Source organism: Perognathus longimembris, chromosome 6, assembly GCF_023159225.1.
Source record: "Perognathus longimembris pacificus isolate PPM17 chromosome 6, ASM2315922v1, whole genome shotgun sequence".
Lineage (NCBI taxonomy): Eukaryota > Metazoa > Chordata > Mammalia > Rodentia > Heteromyidae > Perognathus > Perognathus longimembris.
In genome coordinates this window covers 47,454,922-47,475,029 of record NC_063166.1, presented here as the reverse complement: position 1 = coordinate 47,475,029, position 20,108 = coordinate 47,454,922, and the positions used below count along the sequence as shown (strand labels likewise).

At 36.0% G+C, this 20,108-nt stretch overlaps 1 protein-coding gene across 11 annotated transcripts in view; it reads left to right on the top strand.

Moving 5' to 3' along the window:
• Lrrfip2 (LRR binding FLII interacting protein 2) overlaps nt 1–20,108 on the top strand; it is a 115,471-nt gene that overhangs the window by 70,130 nt on the left and 25,233 nt on the right. For 4 of the 11 annotated variants that reach the window (XM_048348662.1, XM_048348661.1, XM_048348663.1 and 1 more), the window contains 6 exons: nt 202–291; nt 4,720–4,764; nt 6,366–6,482; nt 8,542–8,613; nt 11,821–11,991; nt 19,189–19,281. In XM_048348662.1, the coding sequence (XP_048204619.1) occupies nt 202–291; nt 4,720–4,764; nt 6,366–6,482; nt 8,542–8,613; nt 11,821–11,991; nt 19,189–19,281 (588 nt within the window). The remainder of the gene's footprint in view (nt 1–201; nt 292–4,719; nt 4,765–6,365; nt 6,483–8,541; nt 8,614–11,820; nt 11,992–19,188; nt 19,282–20,108) is intronic. The other 7 variants (XM_048348668.1, XM_048348672.1, XM_048348670.1 and 4 more) reach the window with 3 other exon arrangements.

The following is a 20,108-nucleotide window of genomic DNA, read 5'->3' as shown; positions in this document are numbered from 1 at the left end:
TAGTTTACATAAACAAGTGCATAAGGGAGCTGTGATTTCACTTTTTAAAAAATCTTTTGAGTAGATTAATTGCAAAGTTTCATTGTTTTATAATACTTTTATCATACATGAAATTAAAAGATTTTTTTCTGTTTGGACCAATACTCTTTTCTTCTGTCTTCTATTAACTTTTAAAGTATCGTGTTTTTTTCTGACTGGAAGGTTTCAGCTGCTGATTATTTTAGTCGTTCAAATCGTAGGGGGAGTGTTGTCTCTGAGGTGGATGATGCCAGTATCCCAGACTTGGCCAGTGTGAGTCCCTTGCATGGAGTGGTTATGTTGTCTTGGGCTTGTGACTAACAACTAATATTGTAGCTGTTAAAATTTAGGCACTGAATTTACTCTCTAGGGATGTTAGTTTTCAAATCTAATATCTTGTCCTGGATTGGATTAGGGTCTCTGCTTACTTATTAAATTAGAAGACTGATTTCTCTAGTCATTGTTGTGAAATATTGCCTGTTTGATTATCCTGCTTACCTTCTTTTAACCATGGATATAGACAATTGAATTTATTATATATATGCATACATATACCCAGCATATATTATATAACTATATTATATATAAGATATATTACATAAATACATACATTTATTCTGTATATATTCTCTATCTCTTTGTGTCCTACCCATGATGTTTGAATTCATACATATTCTACTTACAATTATTTCTTGGAAATTAAATTACATAGAAATGAAAATGTTGACAATTCGTTTAGTTTCCTCTTCTCTCTACTAAGTAAATAGAACTCTTCAGTGTAAGCCAAACATTCTCTAGGACAGGCTTCATAAACCTTCCTGTTCTTTTATAAAAGCTTGTTTGACACTCACTGGCTTTTATATTTTTAAGTGACTGTACAAGTGTATATGTAATATCCTTTATTTTGCCTCTTGACAAATTTTAAAATATTTGCCTTTTCTAAAGCAGGTTTTTAAAAAAGCGTTTCTTGGGCTTGAGACATGGCTCAGCTGCCATGCCAGTGAGTGAAACCATTACACACTGGGTTCAGGTCCTGGTCTCAGACATACACACACAACAACAACAACAACAACAACAACAACAACAACAACAGTTTTTTTGTACATTATGCTATAATTCAGTTCACTATAGACAGATTAAAAGACTTGAGCCAGAAACTGTATCTCATGCTCCAAACAACAACAGTGTTTTTGTACATTATGCTATAATTCAGTTCACTACAGACATTAAAGGGAGACTTGAGCCAGAAACTGTATCTCATGCTCCAAATCCTAGCTACTTAGGCGGCTGAGAGCTGAAGATTGTGGTTCAAAACCAGCCCAGGGAGGAAAGTTTGTGAGACTCTTATATCCAATTAACCACCAAAAAGCTAGTAGTGGAGCTGTAGCTCAAGTGATAGAGCACCAGCCTTGAGCAAGCCTTGGGCTTAGACAGCACCCAGGCCCAGAGTGCGAATCCCAGATCTGGTACAAAAAATATTGGTAGACCCTTCCTCTCTCCATCTTTAAAAAACTTATCCATCCTCCATCCATTATCCATCCTCCTCCCCCCCCTCCCCCCCCCCATCGTTCTGCGGGTTGAATTCAGGGCCTGAGCACTGTCCTTGGCTTCTTTTGGTTCAAGGGTAGCACTTGAGCCACAACGCCACTTCTGGCCTTTTCTGTATATGTGGTGCTGTGGAATCGAACCCAGGGCTTCATGTATATGAGGCAAGCACTCTACCATTAGGCCATATTCCCAGCCCCAGTATTCTTTTTTTTTTTTTTTTTGGCCAGTCCTGGGCCTTGGACTCAGGGCCTGAGCACTGTCCCTGGCTTCTTCCCGCTCAAGGCTAGCACTCTGCCACTTGAGCCACAGCGCCGCTTCAGGCCATTTTCTGTATATGTGGTGCTGGGGAATCTGAACCTAGGGCCTCGTGTATCCGAGGCAGGCACTCTTGCCACTAGGCTATATCCCCAGCCCCCCAGTATTCTTAAATCTTAAAATATCTGAAATCTGAAACTCTTCTGGTCCCAGGAATTTCAGATAAATAAATTAGATATTAAGTAATTGTTAAAATAGGATTTAATGACTACCTTAACTAGACTACACTATAAATACTTCACTTAGTATATAAAAGTACTATACTATACTTTTATACTTTAAACATAGCTGAATTTTATTTAATACACTTTTCACAAGCTCACAAATGTTTTCAGTCATCATGTACATTAGTTTGTCACCTTAATTCATCTTTGTCAACCTCTTGGATTCCTTGGACCTTTTATAGCATAGTGTTTTACTTTACAAAGCTGTTTAGAAGTGACAACTGAAGAAGAGTCTCTGGCCAAGTCACTGCAACCAAAATAACTGTACTGCGGCTTTGATGCTGTAGGCTTTTTTTTTTTTTTTTTTGTGCTGTCTTAACAATCCTGAGGTTTGGCGCATGATCAGTTTGAGTTGCGACAATTGGGCTGTGTCAAAATACAGCAAAACAAGATAGAATCAACATTGTGATGTCTGACTTCACTGGTGTAACCTTTGAAATGTAAGATTATTCTACAGTGATGGTCTACTACTAAGTGGGTGAGTTTGAAGGTTGTTTTTATAAGAGGCAGGTATAAGGAAAGATTTAAAATAGACTTTAGATTTTAAATAGAAGAATATTTTAACTTAGAATACTTCTTGTTTTTCTTTTAAGTTTTTAAATTTTATTTTTAATTGTTATTATAAAGGTGATTACAAAGGGCTCCTTTTTAACTCATGGACAGAAAACAGTTGGAAAATATTATGAGGAAAATAAGGCTGTTCATTAAGATATAGTATTTCTTTTCTTGTAAAGTATAACACATTACATGTAAGCAATGCATTTGCTAGTAGAGATTTGAGGAAGAATTATTACCTTTTCTAACAGTAACTGGCAGTATGAAAAACAGTTTTGGTTGGTTGTTGTAAAACATTTAATATGTTGTTAAAAATCTAGAGAGCAATTTCTTTCGGGGAAGGTTATAGCAAGAAAGCAAAAAAAAAGGTTGAAATCTAAAATTAGTATTTCTATTACTGATATAGCATTTAAAAGGTGCTTTAAAAAGATTGTCTGCATGATGAGTATGGGTAATAAAAAAGAAAACTACAAAGTTTCAAATAGGAGGAAGTTAGGATCAAGTGATCAGAACAGAGTCAGAAGTAATGACATTTCCTGCTTTAACTGTTAACTGAAGATTTCCTCATCTTTTCTCTAGATTGGATTGGGAAAGCTGGTCTAGTCACTGGAGCCTTGATAGGTATTTTTATTTAGTTAAATCATTTTATAGCTATTGAGATAGTTTTTGCAAGTAAATAATATAAATACTAGGCATCTTAAAACTGATATTTAGATTAATCTGAGGCATTTAGTGATTGTACAGTCTTTTCACCTCTGAGTTTTCCCCTTATTTATAAAGTCAGGGTTTTGGACCAGATCTTTAATATACCCTATCCCTTCTTGATAAACTGAAAAAAAAAAAAATCTGAAAAAGGTAAATCTGACAAAAACAAAAACAGAAAAAAAAACCCACCCCAAGACCTATTGGCAGGAGTTAACTATAGCATGTGAAAGATACCAGGCTACTATGAAGCTATTAAAATAAATTAGCTGTTTGATGCATTTTTTAAATTTATCTAATAGTTTTTTTGTTTTGTTTTGTTTTGTTTTTGGCCAGTCCTGGGCCTTGGATTCAGGGCCTGAGCACTGTCCCTGGCTTCTTCCCGCTCAAGGCTAGCACTCTGCCACTTGAGCCACAGCGCCACTTCTGGCCGTTTTCTGTATATGTGGTGCTGGGGAATCGAACCCAGGGCCTCAGGCACTCTTGCCACTAGGCCATATCCCCAGCCCCTCTAATAGAGTTTTGAGTCCTCTTACATGTTAGGTGTGCTATATTTGGCACTAGGAATACCAAAAAGAACATACATACATACATATATACATATATATATGGCTTATATTAGACCAGACAATAAGCAACTGAATACATACCTTATTGTAAGGGAAAAATACATGATAGGACCAAAACTGAAGTACTTTCTTAAAGCTTTGAGACTTTTGAATGTACCTAGGGCACTAGTGTTAAGATATTTTAAAAACGTTGGAGTTAGTTGGTTGCCTTTGGTGATTGGAGGATACAGTATGGCATGGTAGGGGAAGAGGCCTATTTCTCATAACCTTTTTAAGTTGTTTGCATTTTCTTTTTTTTGTTCTTGGGAGACTGTGTGTGTGTACATTTCTTAATGATGTAAGGAAAAAGTGATTTGTATCATGTAGTATAATCTGAACTGTTTTGGCTACAAAAAGTACTAACTAGTTTTATTGATGTGTTTTATATCCTAATAATGTTAAAAATGTATTTTTTGGCTTTTGGCTTATTTTTAGTAGATTTTTTTCCTTTGATATGTGCATGCTTTTTGTATTGACATTTGCATTGTTGAAACTGAAGTTTATATGTAAAATATTCTTTAATGTATTTTAAAACCATGAAATAGAAATCTGAAAGTGTTTACTGCTTATCTTCCTTAGAATAAAAATTCTTGACATTTTCTCTTTGTGTCCTAATTTTTATTTCAGTTTTACTGTTTACTTTTAGGTTTCAAACATCATTGAACTTGAAGAACTCAAATGAGATTACTTTAAAAAAATTAACATGCTAATAAAATACTTTTAATTTTTTTATCTCTATTCCTTTCTAGTTGGATGAAAAATCTGACAAACAGTATGCTGAAAATTCCACAAGGGTAAGTATATGAATTCCTGAGGAAATTAAGTTCTTAAGGTCAGTTAAATTTATGTTTTGTTCTTTTTTTATTCTAATGCAATTGGTCTGATAGAGCTATTCTTCATCTATTTCCTGTCGTTGACCCTTCAAAATTCCTCTGAAGTTAAATCACTTGAAGCCCTGGGAAAAGAAATGATTGCATTTTATTTCACTGAATGTCAGTTTTTAAGCTTTTGGTTGCTTTTTTCTTTCATTTTCATTCTTCTAAAAGTTGATCTTGAGAAGCCATATGACACTGAAAATGAAGTGTCTACGAATGTTGATGGCAAACTTAGGTGGGTTTTTTTAATTTTTTTTGCCAGTCCTGGGCCTTGGACTCAGGGCCTGAACACTGTCCCTGGCTTCTTCCCGCTCAAGGCTAGCACTCTGCCTCTTGAGCCACAGCGCCGCTTCTGGCCGTTTTTCTGTATATGTGGTGCTGGGGAATTGAACCTAGGGCCTCGTGTATCCGAGGCAGGCACTCTTGCCACTAGGCTATATCCCCAGCCCCGGTTTTTTAAATTTTTATAGATAAATTATTTCTTGAAATCAAATACCTTCTAGGAGTGGCTTTATTTTATTTTTATTATTTTTATTTTATTGTGCATTACTTGGGCTTGAACTCAGAGCATTGAGCTTGCTAGGCAGGTGCTGTAATGCTCAGTCATGCCTCTGGCTAGGAATTGCTTTTATGGTAAAGTCCATTTTTTTCTTCAAGTAGCTTTAGAAACTCAGAAAAATGATTTGTCTGAATTAATTTTATTTTATACTCTAGAAAGCAACTTTGTCCACTAGAAACATAATGTAAGCCAACACTGTAAACATGTATGTTTAAATTTTCTGGTAGCAACACTAAAAAGTAAACTTAATTTAAATAATATTTTACCCAGCTAGCCAAAATATTGCAACATATAACCAATGTGAGAAATTATTAGTGCAGTTAAAAAATTTTTTTTTGTACACTAAGCCTTTGAAATCTATGTATTATCTCAATTTGGACTAACCACATTACAATTGCTCAGTAGTATTAGTTTAATGGACAGCACAGATCTCTGCTGTCTGTTAACACTTAGCATGATTTTGTGATGAGTAGTCTAAATTCACAGTGGTAGTTGTTGCTCTTAGCTGCAAACAGAATCTCTTTGTCAACAAAGGATTAAAAAAAGAACTTAGAAATTTTTAAGAACCCCGGCCATCTGATTAACATACCAGTTTTAAAGTTCTAAAACTTTCCTAGGCTAATCTGATGTGCTCATTGGAATACTGTTTGAAATAGCAATGATAAACTTAGAAAATAAACTCCCACGGAAAGTTTTCTTCTTGGTTATTTTGAATTCTAGCTTCTTAATAAAACATTTGATTGAATTAATGAAATCATGCTTTGTTGTGTGGGCCCTTCTCTGAATGATTCTGGCCCCCAACCCAATCTAAATTGCCCATCAATTGCACTTGGCCTCTTGATTACACTATTTATTAATCTATATATCATAAGTTTACATCTGGTCCTAACATTTGTATTTGTACTTTCATAGCATCCATTGTTAATGAAACAAAATCTTAGAAGTGTCATATTTCTTCTAGCCATCATCTCGAAATTCTGCCTCAGCAACAACTCCTCTAAGTGGAAACTCATCCAGACGAGGAAGTGGGGACACCAGCAGCTTAATAGACCCAGACACCTCGTTAAGTGAATTGCGGGTAAAGCTCAGTTTTTGATCTGTTTTTGAAAGTCTTTTGGTAGCTTATAGAAGCTTTTTAGTTAAGATGACTTACTAGGAACAAGGAGTATGATTTCAAAGAAATGGTCAGTGTAGCTCAAAAGTTACACTCAGGTGTTTCAGAACCTGAAAGAGATTAAACAGTTTTTTCCCTCCTTGAATGAGTTTTACTAAAACCAAAACATTTTTGTTATGTATATAGAAGTAATTAAAAATTAATTTGCCATATTTTAAGTGGAAAACAGAGGGATTTACAAAAAGAGACTGCAGGAATTCTTAACCTTTTGATTCACTATCATATTATTTGACTGTATAAAGTTATCTCATTTTTTCATAATAATAGAATAGTAATAGTAGAATAATAATATTTGAGGTAAGAGGGACACCTGACATAATGAAAATTCAGACTGTTTTAGTTGAGTCACCATCCTTATAACTCTTTCATTAGGAAGATAAGAATGTAAAAAACACATACTCTTTGGTATCTTATTTGCTGAGCCTGCTAAGGAATGGGTAAAGGGTAATTAGAGAAACTGCATTCCTTTCTTCTTCCTTTTTTGTTTATTGAAAACTTGAACTAGAGAGTTAGGTAACAAAACGCATTCTAGCCTTTAGAAGATCACTATCTCATAGAGAAGACAAATTATTCCAGTATTAAAACCAAGTAATGGTAGTAGCAAGAATAAGACTGAATTAATTCGGAAGGGTATCATCTAAATTGGATGGGGATTTAAAACAGTGACAGAGAAGAGTTGACCCAAGCCAGCATGGCCATAGCTTGGGAAATGTCAGTATTTATTGAGTTGTTATTGTGTACCAGGCATAAGTGCTGGATAAGGCAAAATCTTGCCTTTAGATACTACGTTCTTTTTGTGGTTGTTGTTGGTGGTGGGGTTTGAACTCAGGGCTTGGGCCCTGTCCTTGAGCTCTTTTGCTCAAGGCTAGAGCTCTACCATTTTGAGGCACAGCTCTGCTTCTGGTTTTCTGGAGGTTTATTGGAGATAAGAGTCTCATGGACCTTCCTTCCTAGGCAGAAAAACCTCAATCCTCATGTCTCAGCTTCCTGAGTAGTAGTAACCCCTGCACTCACCTTAGGTGCTACATTCTTCTGGGACAAAAGGACACCACTCCTTTGAAGAAGTGAAGTTTTTGGATCCAGCATCTGGCTCCTGATAGGTCCTTTGAAAATGTCTTTTACTGAAATCAATGCGTAAAAGACAAATTTACCAGGGTGAGAATCATAGGGGAAGGGAAAGCAGTGCCAAAAATAAATGTGATTTACCTTTAATAATCGATCCTGCCTATAATTGCAGAATCATATTTGGGGTGATATTGCAGTTATATTTCCACCTACATTAAAGATCCAGAATTGACCTTCCATAACTGTGATGAGCACCAGGGAAACAATATTTTCCATTTAAAATTTGGCTTCCTCCACTTTCCTTAGAAGGGTTATGGTAACCTGCAGCAAATGGTTTTCTCACATTTAAATGGTGTTTTCAGGATAAAATATTTTATTTGACATTATATGCAAATATTTGTATCTGGCTTTTCTTTCTCACAAATTGTGGTAACAGAAGATTAGCTTGCTGCATATACATGTATTATAACTTTTGCAACTTATATATGGATTAACAAAATTTTCTTATAACTCAGTATGTATTTTACTGGTTGTAGAGGTGAGGCAGTATGCTAATTTTTTTATTTTTAAATTTTCAAAAAATCTGTTAAAATATGCTAGCATTCATTTACTTTTTTTCTCAATATTTAGCCCTGCTTTCATTTCCTAATGCTGTTTTCAATAGAATTTAGTGGCAAAAGAAAATATCGATATTAGGTTGTTTAGATCTTCCCCAGCCCCACTATGAGCGAATCTATTTGCTCCTTTCAGTGGTTTGGAGTGATAGTTACATTTTGTACTTTCATGTATCATCTAGTCTGGAATGTATGATAGTGTGTCGTATTTTCATCTGAATTTTTTATCTTGTAACTTATGTTTATGCGTCGTTTATGCAATGGTTCATTCCTATGTCCTGCAGGATATCTATGACCTGAAGGACCAGATACAGGATGTAGAAGGGAGATACATGCAGGGGCTTAAAGAATTAAAGGTACAGGGCCCATCTTGCAACTCACGCATGCTGTGTATGCAGAACTGTTGGTAATGGTGGTTTCACGAGTTCTATTAATGTATTGCACATAGCTTTACTAACAGCATTTCTTTCAAGCATGTGCTTAATCTGCAAAGCATAGGAAAGATGAATTTTCAATATTTGCTTATGTTTAAATGTTTTGTATAATTTTTTTTTTTTTGTCCCTGTCCTGGGGCTTGAACTCAGGGACTGATTATTTTGCTCACTCTGTCATATGAGCCACAGCTCCACTTCTGGCTTTTTAGTAGTTAACTGGAGATAAGCATCTCATGGACTTTCCTGTCCAGTCTGGCTTTAAACTGTGGTTCTCAGATCTTAGCCTCCTGAGTAGCTATGATTACAGGCATGAGCCACCAGCATCTGGTTTTATTTTTAATGAAGAATTTTCAATGAGGAATGTTGAGAACTTCTCTTTTTTATGCAGGCCCAGGCTGAATTTTTTTTCTCTACTACATGCTCTGTACTTTCCTCCAACATTTAAAGAAAAGTTTATAGGGAAACATTAAGAATGTTTTAAATGACATTTTATTAGAGTCACTTAGAAACTGGAAATAGAATAGGGTTGAAATAACTGTGAAATTAGTTGAGAAAAGAGTAATAAAAAGATGTGTTAAAAGGATCCTACTTCCTTTGTTTTTTCCTTTTGTGTCAGTACTGAGGCTTGAACTCAGATACTCACATTCTTATTTGGCTTTTTTACTCAAGGCTGGTGCTTTTAATGCTTGAGCTGCACTTGAACCACTTCCATCCATTTCTAGTTAATTAGATATAAATCTCATGAGTTTGTTTTTCCTAGAGTGGTTTTTGAACAACAGTCTTCAGTTATCAGCTCCTGAGTAGCTATGATTACAGCCATGAGCCTCTGGTTCCACGCATGATTTTTGTTTTTATATTCAGTAGAACATAATGATGGGTTATCATCCTTCCTGTCCCTTAGTTGAAAGTAGCTCTGTTACCAGTTACTTGATATGCGGTGGCAAATAATTCATATTTATTGAGCTTTGTATGTGCTTGTATCTCATTCTTTACAGGTACAGGTACAGGTTATCTCAGCTAGATTTTGAGATATTGAGAACAAGAATAATATCCATCTACAAAGTAAATGATTACAAAACTACAAAGTAGATGACTAGTTTTTAGTTCAGACCTTCCAGAAAATGTTCTTCTTAACTACTGCTCTTTCTTTAATTCTAGGACGGTAAGAATAAGGAAATGGCTTTAAGTAATCCCAGGAAGAATTGTTGAGAAAAGATATGAGTGTAAATCTTATTATAATCTATGAGTTGTCTAATATATGAAGTGTCCATTTTCTCTGTGTGTGTTCCAGTCCTGGGCTTGAATTCAGGGCCTGAGTGCTGTCCCACAGCTTTTTTGCTTAAGGGTAGCACTCTGCCACTTGAGCCACAGGTCTACTTCCAGCTTTTTGATGGTTAATTGAAGATAAGTGTCTCAACAGGCTTTCCTGCCTGGGCTAGTTTTGAATTACAGCCCTCAGATTTCAGCCTCCTGAGTAGCTAAGATTACAGGCATGAGCCACTGGTACCCAATGAAGTATCTACTTTTTATAAAGTGCCAAGAATGCTTATGAACTAATAGAGAATTTTCATCTCAGAATTGTGAAGGTATTCTTGGAATATATGGGAATAGACACTCAAAGTTTAAACATTAACTCAGTGGTTTCAAAACTTTGGTGTACACCAGGATTATTTGTAGCTTTTCAAAATAGAGATTACTGGATTCTACCCCCAGATTTTCTGAGGGGGTCATTAAGGGGATTGAAAATTTGTATGTCCACCCAGTTCAGTGTTCTTGGCTGCTGATTCATAACCACACTGAAAACCAGCGTTTCAGAATAAGTTGAAATAAAAGTTTTATTTAAACTTATTCTGAATGGATATTGCTATGTGATCTTCCAACCTATAGCCTTTTGTGAACTGTGAAGCTGATTACAGGTATGAGTCATTTGCACCCAGCTAGAATATACCTTAAAAAAAAAATCAATCATGGGGCTTGAACTCACAGCCTTTGAGGTTTTTTTTTTTCCTCAAGTCTAGTGCTCTACCACCTTGATCCATATCTCCATTTCTGGTTTTCCAGTGGCTAATTGGATGTAAGAGTCTCATGGACTTTCCTGCCTGGGCTTACTTGGAACTGTGATCCTCAGAGCTTAGCCTCCTGAATAGCTAGGATTACAGTGTGAACCAACCAGCACCTGACAGTATCTACCCTTTTTAATAGTCTTTTTTTTTTAATTGCTTATTTTTTCTTTTCTTTTTTCTTTTTGGTGGTACTGGGTTTGAACTCACAGCTTTTCACTTATGAGACAGGTACTTGACCATTTCAGCCCTCTTTGATTTTGTTTTCGTTCTTTCTGTTTCTCTGTCCCTCTCTGTGTCTTTCTCTACTTCTGTCTTTCTCCATCTCTCTTTCACACTCACACGTTTGAACTTAGGACCTTGTTAGGCAGATACTCTTACCACTTTCAAATAGGGTCTTTTGTTTATGCCCAGGCTGGCCCAGACCACTGTCCTCCTATTCACACTGTGTGGCTGGGATGACAAGTGTGTGTGCCAGCATGCCCAGATTTCCTTAAATTGGTTGAAATGGGGAACTTTTTGCCTAGTGGTCTGGCTTCAAACCACAATCCTCCCAATTTTTGCTTTCTGAATAGCTAGGATTATATAGGTAAGCCACCATGCCTAGCCTGTATTGCTTACTTGTTAAAAAAAGACTAAAATTTGAATAATACTAGAAAACATATTTACACACTTACATTAGCATATACTGAAAACAGAAACCTAGGAAGTGGCAAAGTTCAAATGACTATTTTTGTCTAGTCAGAGGCCACATTTTGTTACATCATTGCATCTGAATACCAGGTGTTTTGTTGTTACAATGAATATAGATTTTCTGTCTCTTATCAGTAGGTTTTCTCTTCCTTTTCATCTTTCAGAAGCTACATTATGGCTTGATTTTGTTTCTTGGGAGCAAAGAGGGGATGCCTTTTTGTCTCTGTTTAATGTGCATGTTACTAAACAAGGAATTCTCAAATCACTTAAATTTTGTGAAATGCACATTAATGTGTTTGTGCCAATGCTATGATTTCCTGTTATGTATACCCAATGAACATATCTTAGATTTCAAGTTCATCATTTTGTCATTTAGGAGTCTTTGTCTGAAGTGGAAGAGAAATACAAGAAAGCCATGGTTTCTAATGCACAGTTGGACAATGAAAAGAACAATCTGATCTACCAGGTAGACACTCTCAAGGATGTTATTGAAGAACAAGAAGAACAGATGGCAGAATTTTATAGAGAAAATGAGGAAAAATCAAAGGTAATTGCTCATTGTGTACCGTGCTCTTTTCTTGGGTCAGAAAATAAAAGCCTGCCATATAAACAGTGTGTGGTTAATGAAGGATTGCTGCCTTTGGGAAATATTTCAGTAAAATTGACCTAAAATTGGCAATATACCATCAAATATTTGTAATTTTTATTTTCTTTTCACTATTTTTTTTTTATGCCAGTCCTGGGGATTGAACTCAGAGCCTGAGCACTGTCCCTGGCTTCTTTTTGCTCAAGGCCAGCTCTCTACCACTTGAGCCACAGTGCTACTTCTGGCTTTTTCTATATATGTGGTGCTGATAAGTCAAACCCAGAGCTTCATGTATACATGGCAAGCACTCTACCACTAGGCCATATTCCCAGCCCCTTATTCTAGTTTTGATCATTTCAAAAAGTGTTAGAGTTTGCTAGGAGTTTGGAGAAGGATGAATAGGCAAAACATAGATAATCTTTAGCACAGTGAAATTATTCTGTAACATCCAATAGTGGAAGAAACATTATATATTTGTTTAAACCCTTAGTAAACCATAAACTTTTAGCTTTGGGTGATAATGATGTCATTGTTTCTTCACTGATTGAAACCAATGTACAACACTGTTATGGAATGTTGGTAGTAGGAGAAACTGCATTTGTGGGGGTACAGGAGGCATATGGGAACTCTGTACCATCTACCTAGTTTTTCAGTGAATTTAAAACTGCTTTTTAAAAAGCATATTTTTAAAGGTTAAGATAAGAGGACTTGGGTCTAGATAGCTAAAAGCAAGGCCTCTTCAGTGTTTTTTTTTAATGTTGGATCCATAGTAATCCATTGAAGAAGGCCATGATTTGGTGGTTATTGCATTCCTTAGGTGATTTTTGAAGATTTTGAGCCATCATATTTTACTTCTTCTTATTGATTTTTTTTTTTTGTCTAGCCACACACATTTCATATCTATTTCTGGTTCTTTGCCTTCAGCAGATTCTTAGAAGAACATGTAATGTTATGGTCAAAACTAGAATGAGTTGTATTCCCACTTCTCAAATACTGTTTTTATTGTGCTAGAACTCAGGCTCTGGGCACTGTCCTTTAGCTTTTTTGCTGAAAGCTGGTGCTCTACCACTTGAACCACAGCTCCATTTCCAGTTTTTTGGTGGTTGATTGGAAATACAGAGTTTCACCAACTTTCCTGCCCGAGCTGGCTTTGAACCACTACCCTCAGAGTTCAGTCTCCTGAGTAGCTACCATTACGGGCATGAGCTTCCAGCACTTGGTTTATAAAAATAAAATACCTTTGATGAACTCTTTTACCAACTTAATTCTTCTTTTTCCTTATTTGCTAAAATATAGAGAATATTAGTATACATAGGGATTTTTTTTTTTCCTTTTCAGTCTTGTGCTTTTCCATCTTAACGTCTGTAAGCTTTTGAAATTTTCTGGAAATATAGTTCACATAGTATATGGTACCTATTTGTAAAACAATGGGCCTAGCCAACCTGCTTTTACCCTGCAGTCTCTTGTTTGAAACTTTATGTAATAATATGTTCATATTTGTAGATATACAAGGGTGTCTGTCAAGTACTTGATGTTTTTCCTTATAGCAGTAGATAGTAAGAGTAGAGAAGGTCCATTCAGTAACAGCAACAATACTAGTTAAAAAAAACCAAAAACCTTTAGTGCTTCTTACTGGAATTATAGTAAGTGTACATTTTTTTTTTACCAGTCCTGGGATTTGAACTCAGGGCTGGGCACTGTCCCTGAGCTTCTTTTGTTCAAGGCTAGCACTTGAGCCACAGCGCCACTTTGGGCTTTTTTTGTTTACATAGTACTGAGGAATTAAACCCAGGGCTTCATGCATGCTAGGCAAGCCCTTTACCACTAAGCCACATTCCCAGCCTCCCCGCCTTTTTTTAATGCTTAAAATGAAATCAGAACTTGTCTTGGTGGCATATACTGTAATCCTAACACTTAGATGGCAGAGGCAGGCAGATTATAAGTCTGAGGCTAGCCTCAGCTACACAGTGAATGAGATCTTGTCTATAAATAAGCAAATAAAGTAATCAAATCAGTATCCTGGTTAATTCCCTACGTTGAGATTAGATGCTATGTCTTTTAAGACTCTTAATAGGTTCCCTTTGATCTTTTTCTCTCCTTCCAATTTATGTGTGTTAATGATTCTGAATTGCTTGTATTAACTGGTATGTAGTCTTAAAGATTTGTGTTTTTCATGATATCTTTCTGATGTTCCCTTTTCTTGTTTAGTTGCTACAAATAGGCTATCAATTATAGAGGCTTGATCAAATGTAACTAGTGTTTTCGGCAATTCTGCTTCCTAGATGCTGTCTTCTTTTGGGAGGCCAAGTGATTGGCATCTCTTTATGTTTCAGTAGCTGGATAGATCTTGTAATTGATCAGAGGTCACAGAATAAGATGTTCTGATTTTTATTATTACTGATCAATCTTATTTTGATATCTTAAAATGTTTGTTAAGATGTAGTTACAGGGCTGGGAGCGTGGCTTAGCGGTAGAGCGCTTGCTTAGCATGCATGAAGCCCTGGGTTCGACTTCTTAGTACCACATACACAGAAAAAGCCGGAAGTGGTGCTGTAGCTCAAGTGGTAGAGTGCTAGCCTTGAGTACAGAGAGGCTCAAGGATAAGAGCCCAGGACCCGAGTTCAAGCCCCAGGAATGGCTAATAATAATAGAATAAAGACAATTAAAAAAAAAAGATGTAGTTACATACGATACAATTTAGCTATTTAGTTTTAGCATATTCACTGAAGTGCCCATCTAACACCACAGACACCTTTAGAGTATTTTCCTTACCTCAAAAAGGAAACCACATTCTTTTTAGCTAGCATCTCTCTATCCCATTGTCTCGTATCCACAAGTAACCATTGATCTACTGTGACAGTGTAGATTTTTTTATTCTAGACATCCATGTCAATGGAATCATATAATGTAGTCTTTTGTGATCAGTGTTTTTCACTTAATTTAGTGATTTCAAGGTTCATAATATGCTTGCATCCATCAGCACTACATTCATTCTTATGATGTGTTAATATACCATAATTTAGATCTCCATATTTGCATTGATGAGCATTTGGGCTATGTCTTCCTTTTGGTTACTATGAATAGAATAATATTGCCATAAACGTGCACATTTTTTTGTATAAATTCACTGTTTGCCTTTTTCTTAGGTATGTTCTTGTTAGGTCATATGTTTAACATGTTAGGTTTAGGTCACATGTTTAATGTTTAAAGGTTACGTTTAGGTCACATGTTTAACTATTTGTTAGTAGTAGTATACGTGTGTTCTAATCTCTTCACACTTAATTCTTGTTATTCTAATAGATGTGGTTTTGATTTGCATCTTGCTGACTAATGATTTTGAGCATTTTGGGGGCATTTTGAGCATTATTGATAAAACTTATGCAACATCTATTTGGATTTTTTACCCATTATTAAATCAGATCATTTGTCTTTATTATGGAGTTGTAAGAATTTATATATTCTATATATAAGTCCTTTATTAAATATATAATTTACATCATTTTTCTATCCTGCAGATTGTCTTTTTACTTTCCTATGCCTTATTTTTTTTTTTTTTTCCTTTTTTGGCAGTCCTGGGTCTTAGACTCAGGGCCTGAGCACTGTCCTTGGCTTCTTTTTCCTCAAGGCTAGCACTCTACCTCTTGAGCCAGAGTGCTACTTCTGGCTTTTTTTGTTTATGTGGTGCTGAGGCATCGAACCCAGGGTTTCATGTATGCAAGCACTCTACTGAGCTGCATTCCCAGCCCTGCTTTGTTTTTATAGTCCATCTTTATTGAGAAACTTTCTCATGTCTTATTACTTACATAGTTTACATAGGAAAGGCAAAATAAAGCCTTGATTCTTTGATTTTAACTTTCAAAATGAGAGTTGTTTAATATCCTTTCATAGCGACCACTTTATTTCTTCTTATATATACACGTGGAATTGTAGCTTCTTTGTACAACTACTTAGTAGTAATTTTAAAATTGTGCTGAAACACCCAGTGATCAGTGCCATACCTTCTATTGTTCTCCTCCATTTTTCCCTTTTCATCCCTATCTGCAAATTCAGTGCATTTTTGATGCTCAAATTGTCTCATATCTGTCAAATGTGAGCCTCTTTAAGATGATGCTCAATTATTTCGGACTAGTAATTGATAGCTTTCTTACAGAAGAGAATGTTAGTTGCTAGTCTCATCTTACGGTTTTTTGTTTCAAACCCAAAATTGGTTATTTGTATAAGGAAATCCTTTTCTCTTATTAAAGGACTGTGTGTGCCAGGTATGTTCATTGTTGCTGAGTTGGTCATGTTATAGATCTTTTCAATGGATTTACTTAGGAAATACATATTTTAAATGAGAAAATATTATAATAGTTGCAGTTTCTATTGCATCTCCAGGGATTTTTCTTAACCTCTTCTGTGGTACCTCTGTAACTTCTTTTTCTCACACTGTAATTCCTAAGTTCTCAGAGTCACTAGGGATGGTAGCAATTATGTTCTATTCTCATTGCATTTTCCTACAGTACTTAAAATAACAATACCAGGATTGGCATCAATATAATTACTGAACATAGTTAAAAGGGTTTGGTTTGGCTTTTTTTTCCCCCAACCACTGGCTCTGCATAGCCAAACTATTGTTTTAAAAAGTTACTTGAAATAGTTTCTTTGTGCTTATGCCACTAACTATATATATATAGTGTCACTGCATTTTATCTTCAATATGAAGGACTTCAATTTTTTTTGTTTTTTGTTGTAAAATTATGCAATATGAAATTTACATTTTACCATTTTAAAGGGAACAGTTCATTAGTGCTAATCTGTGTCTTTATTGTGCACCAAATCCCTAGAACTTTTTATTTTGCAAAACTGAGCTCTAAGCTGTGCAGTGGTGACTTATGCCTGTAATCTTAGCTACTGAGGAGGATGAGATCTGAAGATCACAGTTCAAAGTCGTCAGCCCAGGCAGAAAAGACCATGAGACTCTTAATCTTCGATTAACCACCCAAAAGTTGAAAGTGGAGCTTTGGCTCATGTAGCAGAGTACTAGCCTTGAGCAGTGAAGCTCAAAGCCACTCCAGGCCCTGAATTGAAGTTCCAGGACTGGGACCAAAAAAACAAACCAAAGCAAAAACTAAGTCCTATTAAAAAGTTCACTGTTTGTCCCTTTCCTACACTGTAATATCCTAGTCTACTTTTTGTCTATGAATTTGACTAGTACAAGTACTTAATAAGTAGAATTATATACTATTTGTCTTTTTGTGACTGGCTCATTTTACTTAGCATAATGTCCTTAAGCATGGTTGTCCATGTTGTAACATGTGACAAGAATTCTTTCCTTTTTAAGGCTGAATATTTCAATATATAATACTTCATATTCTTTACTATTTTTTCCTTGTTCGAATTTAGGATCTTGAGCTTGTTGGGCCTGTTAGGTGGTGCTCCATTGCTGAGCCAACACTTTTTGCTATGGTTATGTTTCAAGCCCTTTTGTTATTTTGAGATAAAATCTAGCTTTTCTCCCAGGCACATGTCTGGATAATGATCTGACTGTTTTATACTTCCTGTGGTAGCTGAGATGGCAGATACTCCTTACCCTGGGCCAGCTTCTTCCACTGAGATGGAGTCTCACAGATTTTTCTGCTCAGGTTGGCCTGGAACCATGATCCTCCCCATCTCAGCTTCCTTTTTATCTGGAATGGTAGATTTCATAACTGTGCACAGCTCTGAGTTGAAGTGCCTCATACATATGCCTATTCTGCTTTCAACCCAAAATCTTTTTCATCTCTGTCTCCCAAATAGCTAGGATAACAGGTTAAGCCACAAGTCTGGGCATTTGTTTGTTAGTTTTTTGTTTTTTTTTTGAGAGAAAGTCTTGTAATGTATCTCACCTTCGTACTTTAGACTTCAGAGTGCCAGGATTACAGGTATGTACCATTATACCCTGAACTCCATTTTCCCCCCTTTATTTTAAAAGTCAGGTTCTCATTCTATAGCCCTAGATGAACTTGAGCTCACTCAGGAGGCCTTGAGTCCCCTTTCTTTTGATAGACACTAGATTTGTTTTAAAATTTAACTTTGTTTTAAAACTCTGCCAAACAGGTAGATCTTAAATCAGCAAAGAAATTTGTGAAAAGAAGTTAATCTTTTATCTTTATTTTTATTTCTTCCTTTCTTTTAAAATATATCTTTTAGTTGTACGGAGGTGGTGCCATTTAACAAAGCAGTTTATGAGTACAATACATCTTGATCATTGTCTCCTCTTTCAGTATTCTCACCCCCCTTTGACCCATTCCTTCCCTTACTTTTCTCAGTTTTGTGGTATATACAATTCTAGACTGCATTCTCCTCCAGCTTACTCCCTCCATTCATCTGCTCTTCTCTCCTTGGCCTCACTCCCCTTGTTGCATCTACTCATTTCCTGATGTTGATGTTGTTGAGCTTTAGCCTAGTCTTTCTGAAAGATTATACTATTTGAGCTCTCCATAGTCTTCCTTCAATTCATTTGTAACCACTTGATTACCACCTAACGTATAGGTGTATAAGTACATTTTGTCTACCACAAATGAGGGAAACCATGTAGCCTTTATTTGTTGAGTCTGGCTATAATTTTTCTTTTGTTTAAATCTAAGAAGATATGTTAGCCATTTAACAATATAGAGAGAGCACTTAATATACATTTATAATATTTGTATCCCTCCTTTTTTAGAAAATAGTTATAAACTATAAATGCTGTTTTCCACCTTTTTTTTCTGCCAGTCCTGGGGTTTGAACTCTGAGCCTGGTCACTGTCCCTGAGCTTCTTGTGCTCAAAGTGAGTGCTCTACCATTTGAGCCACAGCACCACTTCTGGCTTTTTTGCATAGTTTATTCGAGATAAGAATCTCACAGAGTTTCCTGCACAGGCTGGCTTCAAACCATGATCCTCAGATTTCAGCCTTCTGAATAGCTAGGATTACTGGTGTGAGCCACCACACCTGGCTTTCCACCTTGATTTTTATCATCTTCAGATTCTAATATATCTAATGTAAGACATCTTTGTCATTTCTTTTAACTGTATAGTTAATCACCATCATTTTGTGGACATTTTGTTGTTCTAATTTCTTGACCTCTGTGTTACATTGCAGCTATTCATATTTGTTGAGTGCTATGAACTATATAAAAATGTCATTTCTTTACCAGGAGTTGGAAAGGCAGAAACACATGTGTAGTGTGCTGCAGCATAAGATGGATGAACTCAAAGAAGGCCTTCGGCAAAGAGATGAACTTATTGAGGTATGTTTGTGAATCACAGGAATACTTAGTTCTGAAAATAGATGAGTTAAAGTGCTGCAAAGAGATTACTTATGTTCACATTTGGCTGTCTTCTACAATTTTTCCAACATGAAATCTAAAGGTAGATTTTTAAAAGTTATACTTAAAACCCTATGAACATTCCCTCCTGTAACAGAAATTTTATTTTTAAACCCACTCTTTCCTAAAGGAATCTCTGGATGGGGCTGGGAATGTGGCTGAGTGATAGAGTGCTTGCCTACCATGCATGAAACCCTTCAATTCCTTAGCACCACATAAACAGAAAAAGCTGGGAGTGGTGCTGTGGCTCAAGAGGTAGAGATCTAGCCTTGAGGAAAAAAAAAAAAAAAAAAAAGCCAAGGACAGTGCTGCCCCAGGACTAGGGGAAAAAAAAAAATCTCAGGATGTAGAAAGAATGAAAAATGACGGAAAAGCATTCCTTGGAGTTTAATGAATTCTACTTTGGGGGAGAATTCTAGAGAAGAATTCTGATCTCAGGCAAAAGCATTTCTGAAGTCAAGTGAGAGTTCCCGAATTAAAACCATGATGCTGGTGTAAACACGCATACACACATTCTCCCCAGAAAGAAACATTTCTGAGATAGCTATCTGTAAAAGAAGAAATTGTCCAGGTCCATCCCTTGTATACAGAAATTGCAGGTTTCTACTATTGAGGAACTCCATGTACCACAGTATTGGCAACATCTTAGTAGGAAGGGGCCCAATTCAACAAGACTTGCCCTCCTTTTGTATTTTCCACTTCTTGTGTATGTGTTGTTTTGTAAATGTAGCTTTTCCCCTTGAAGTGTT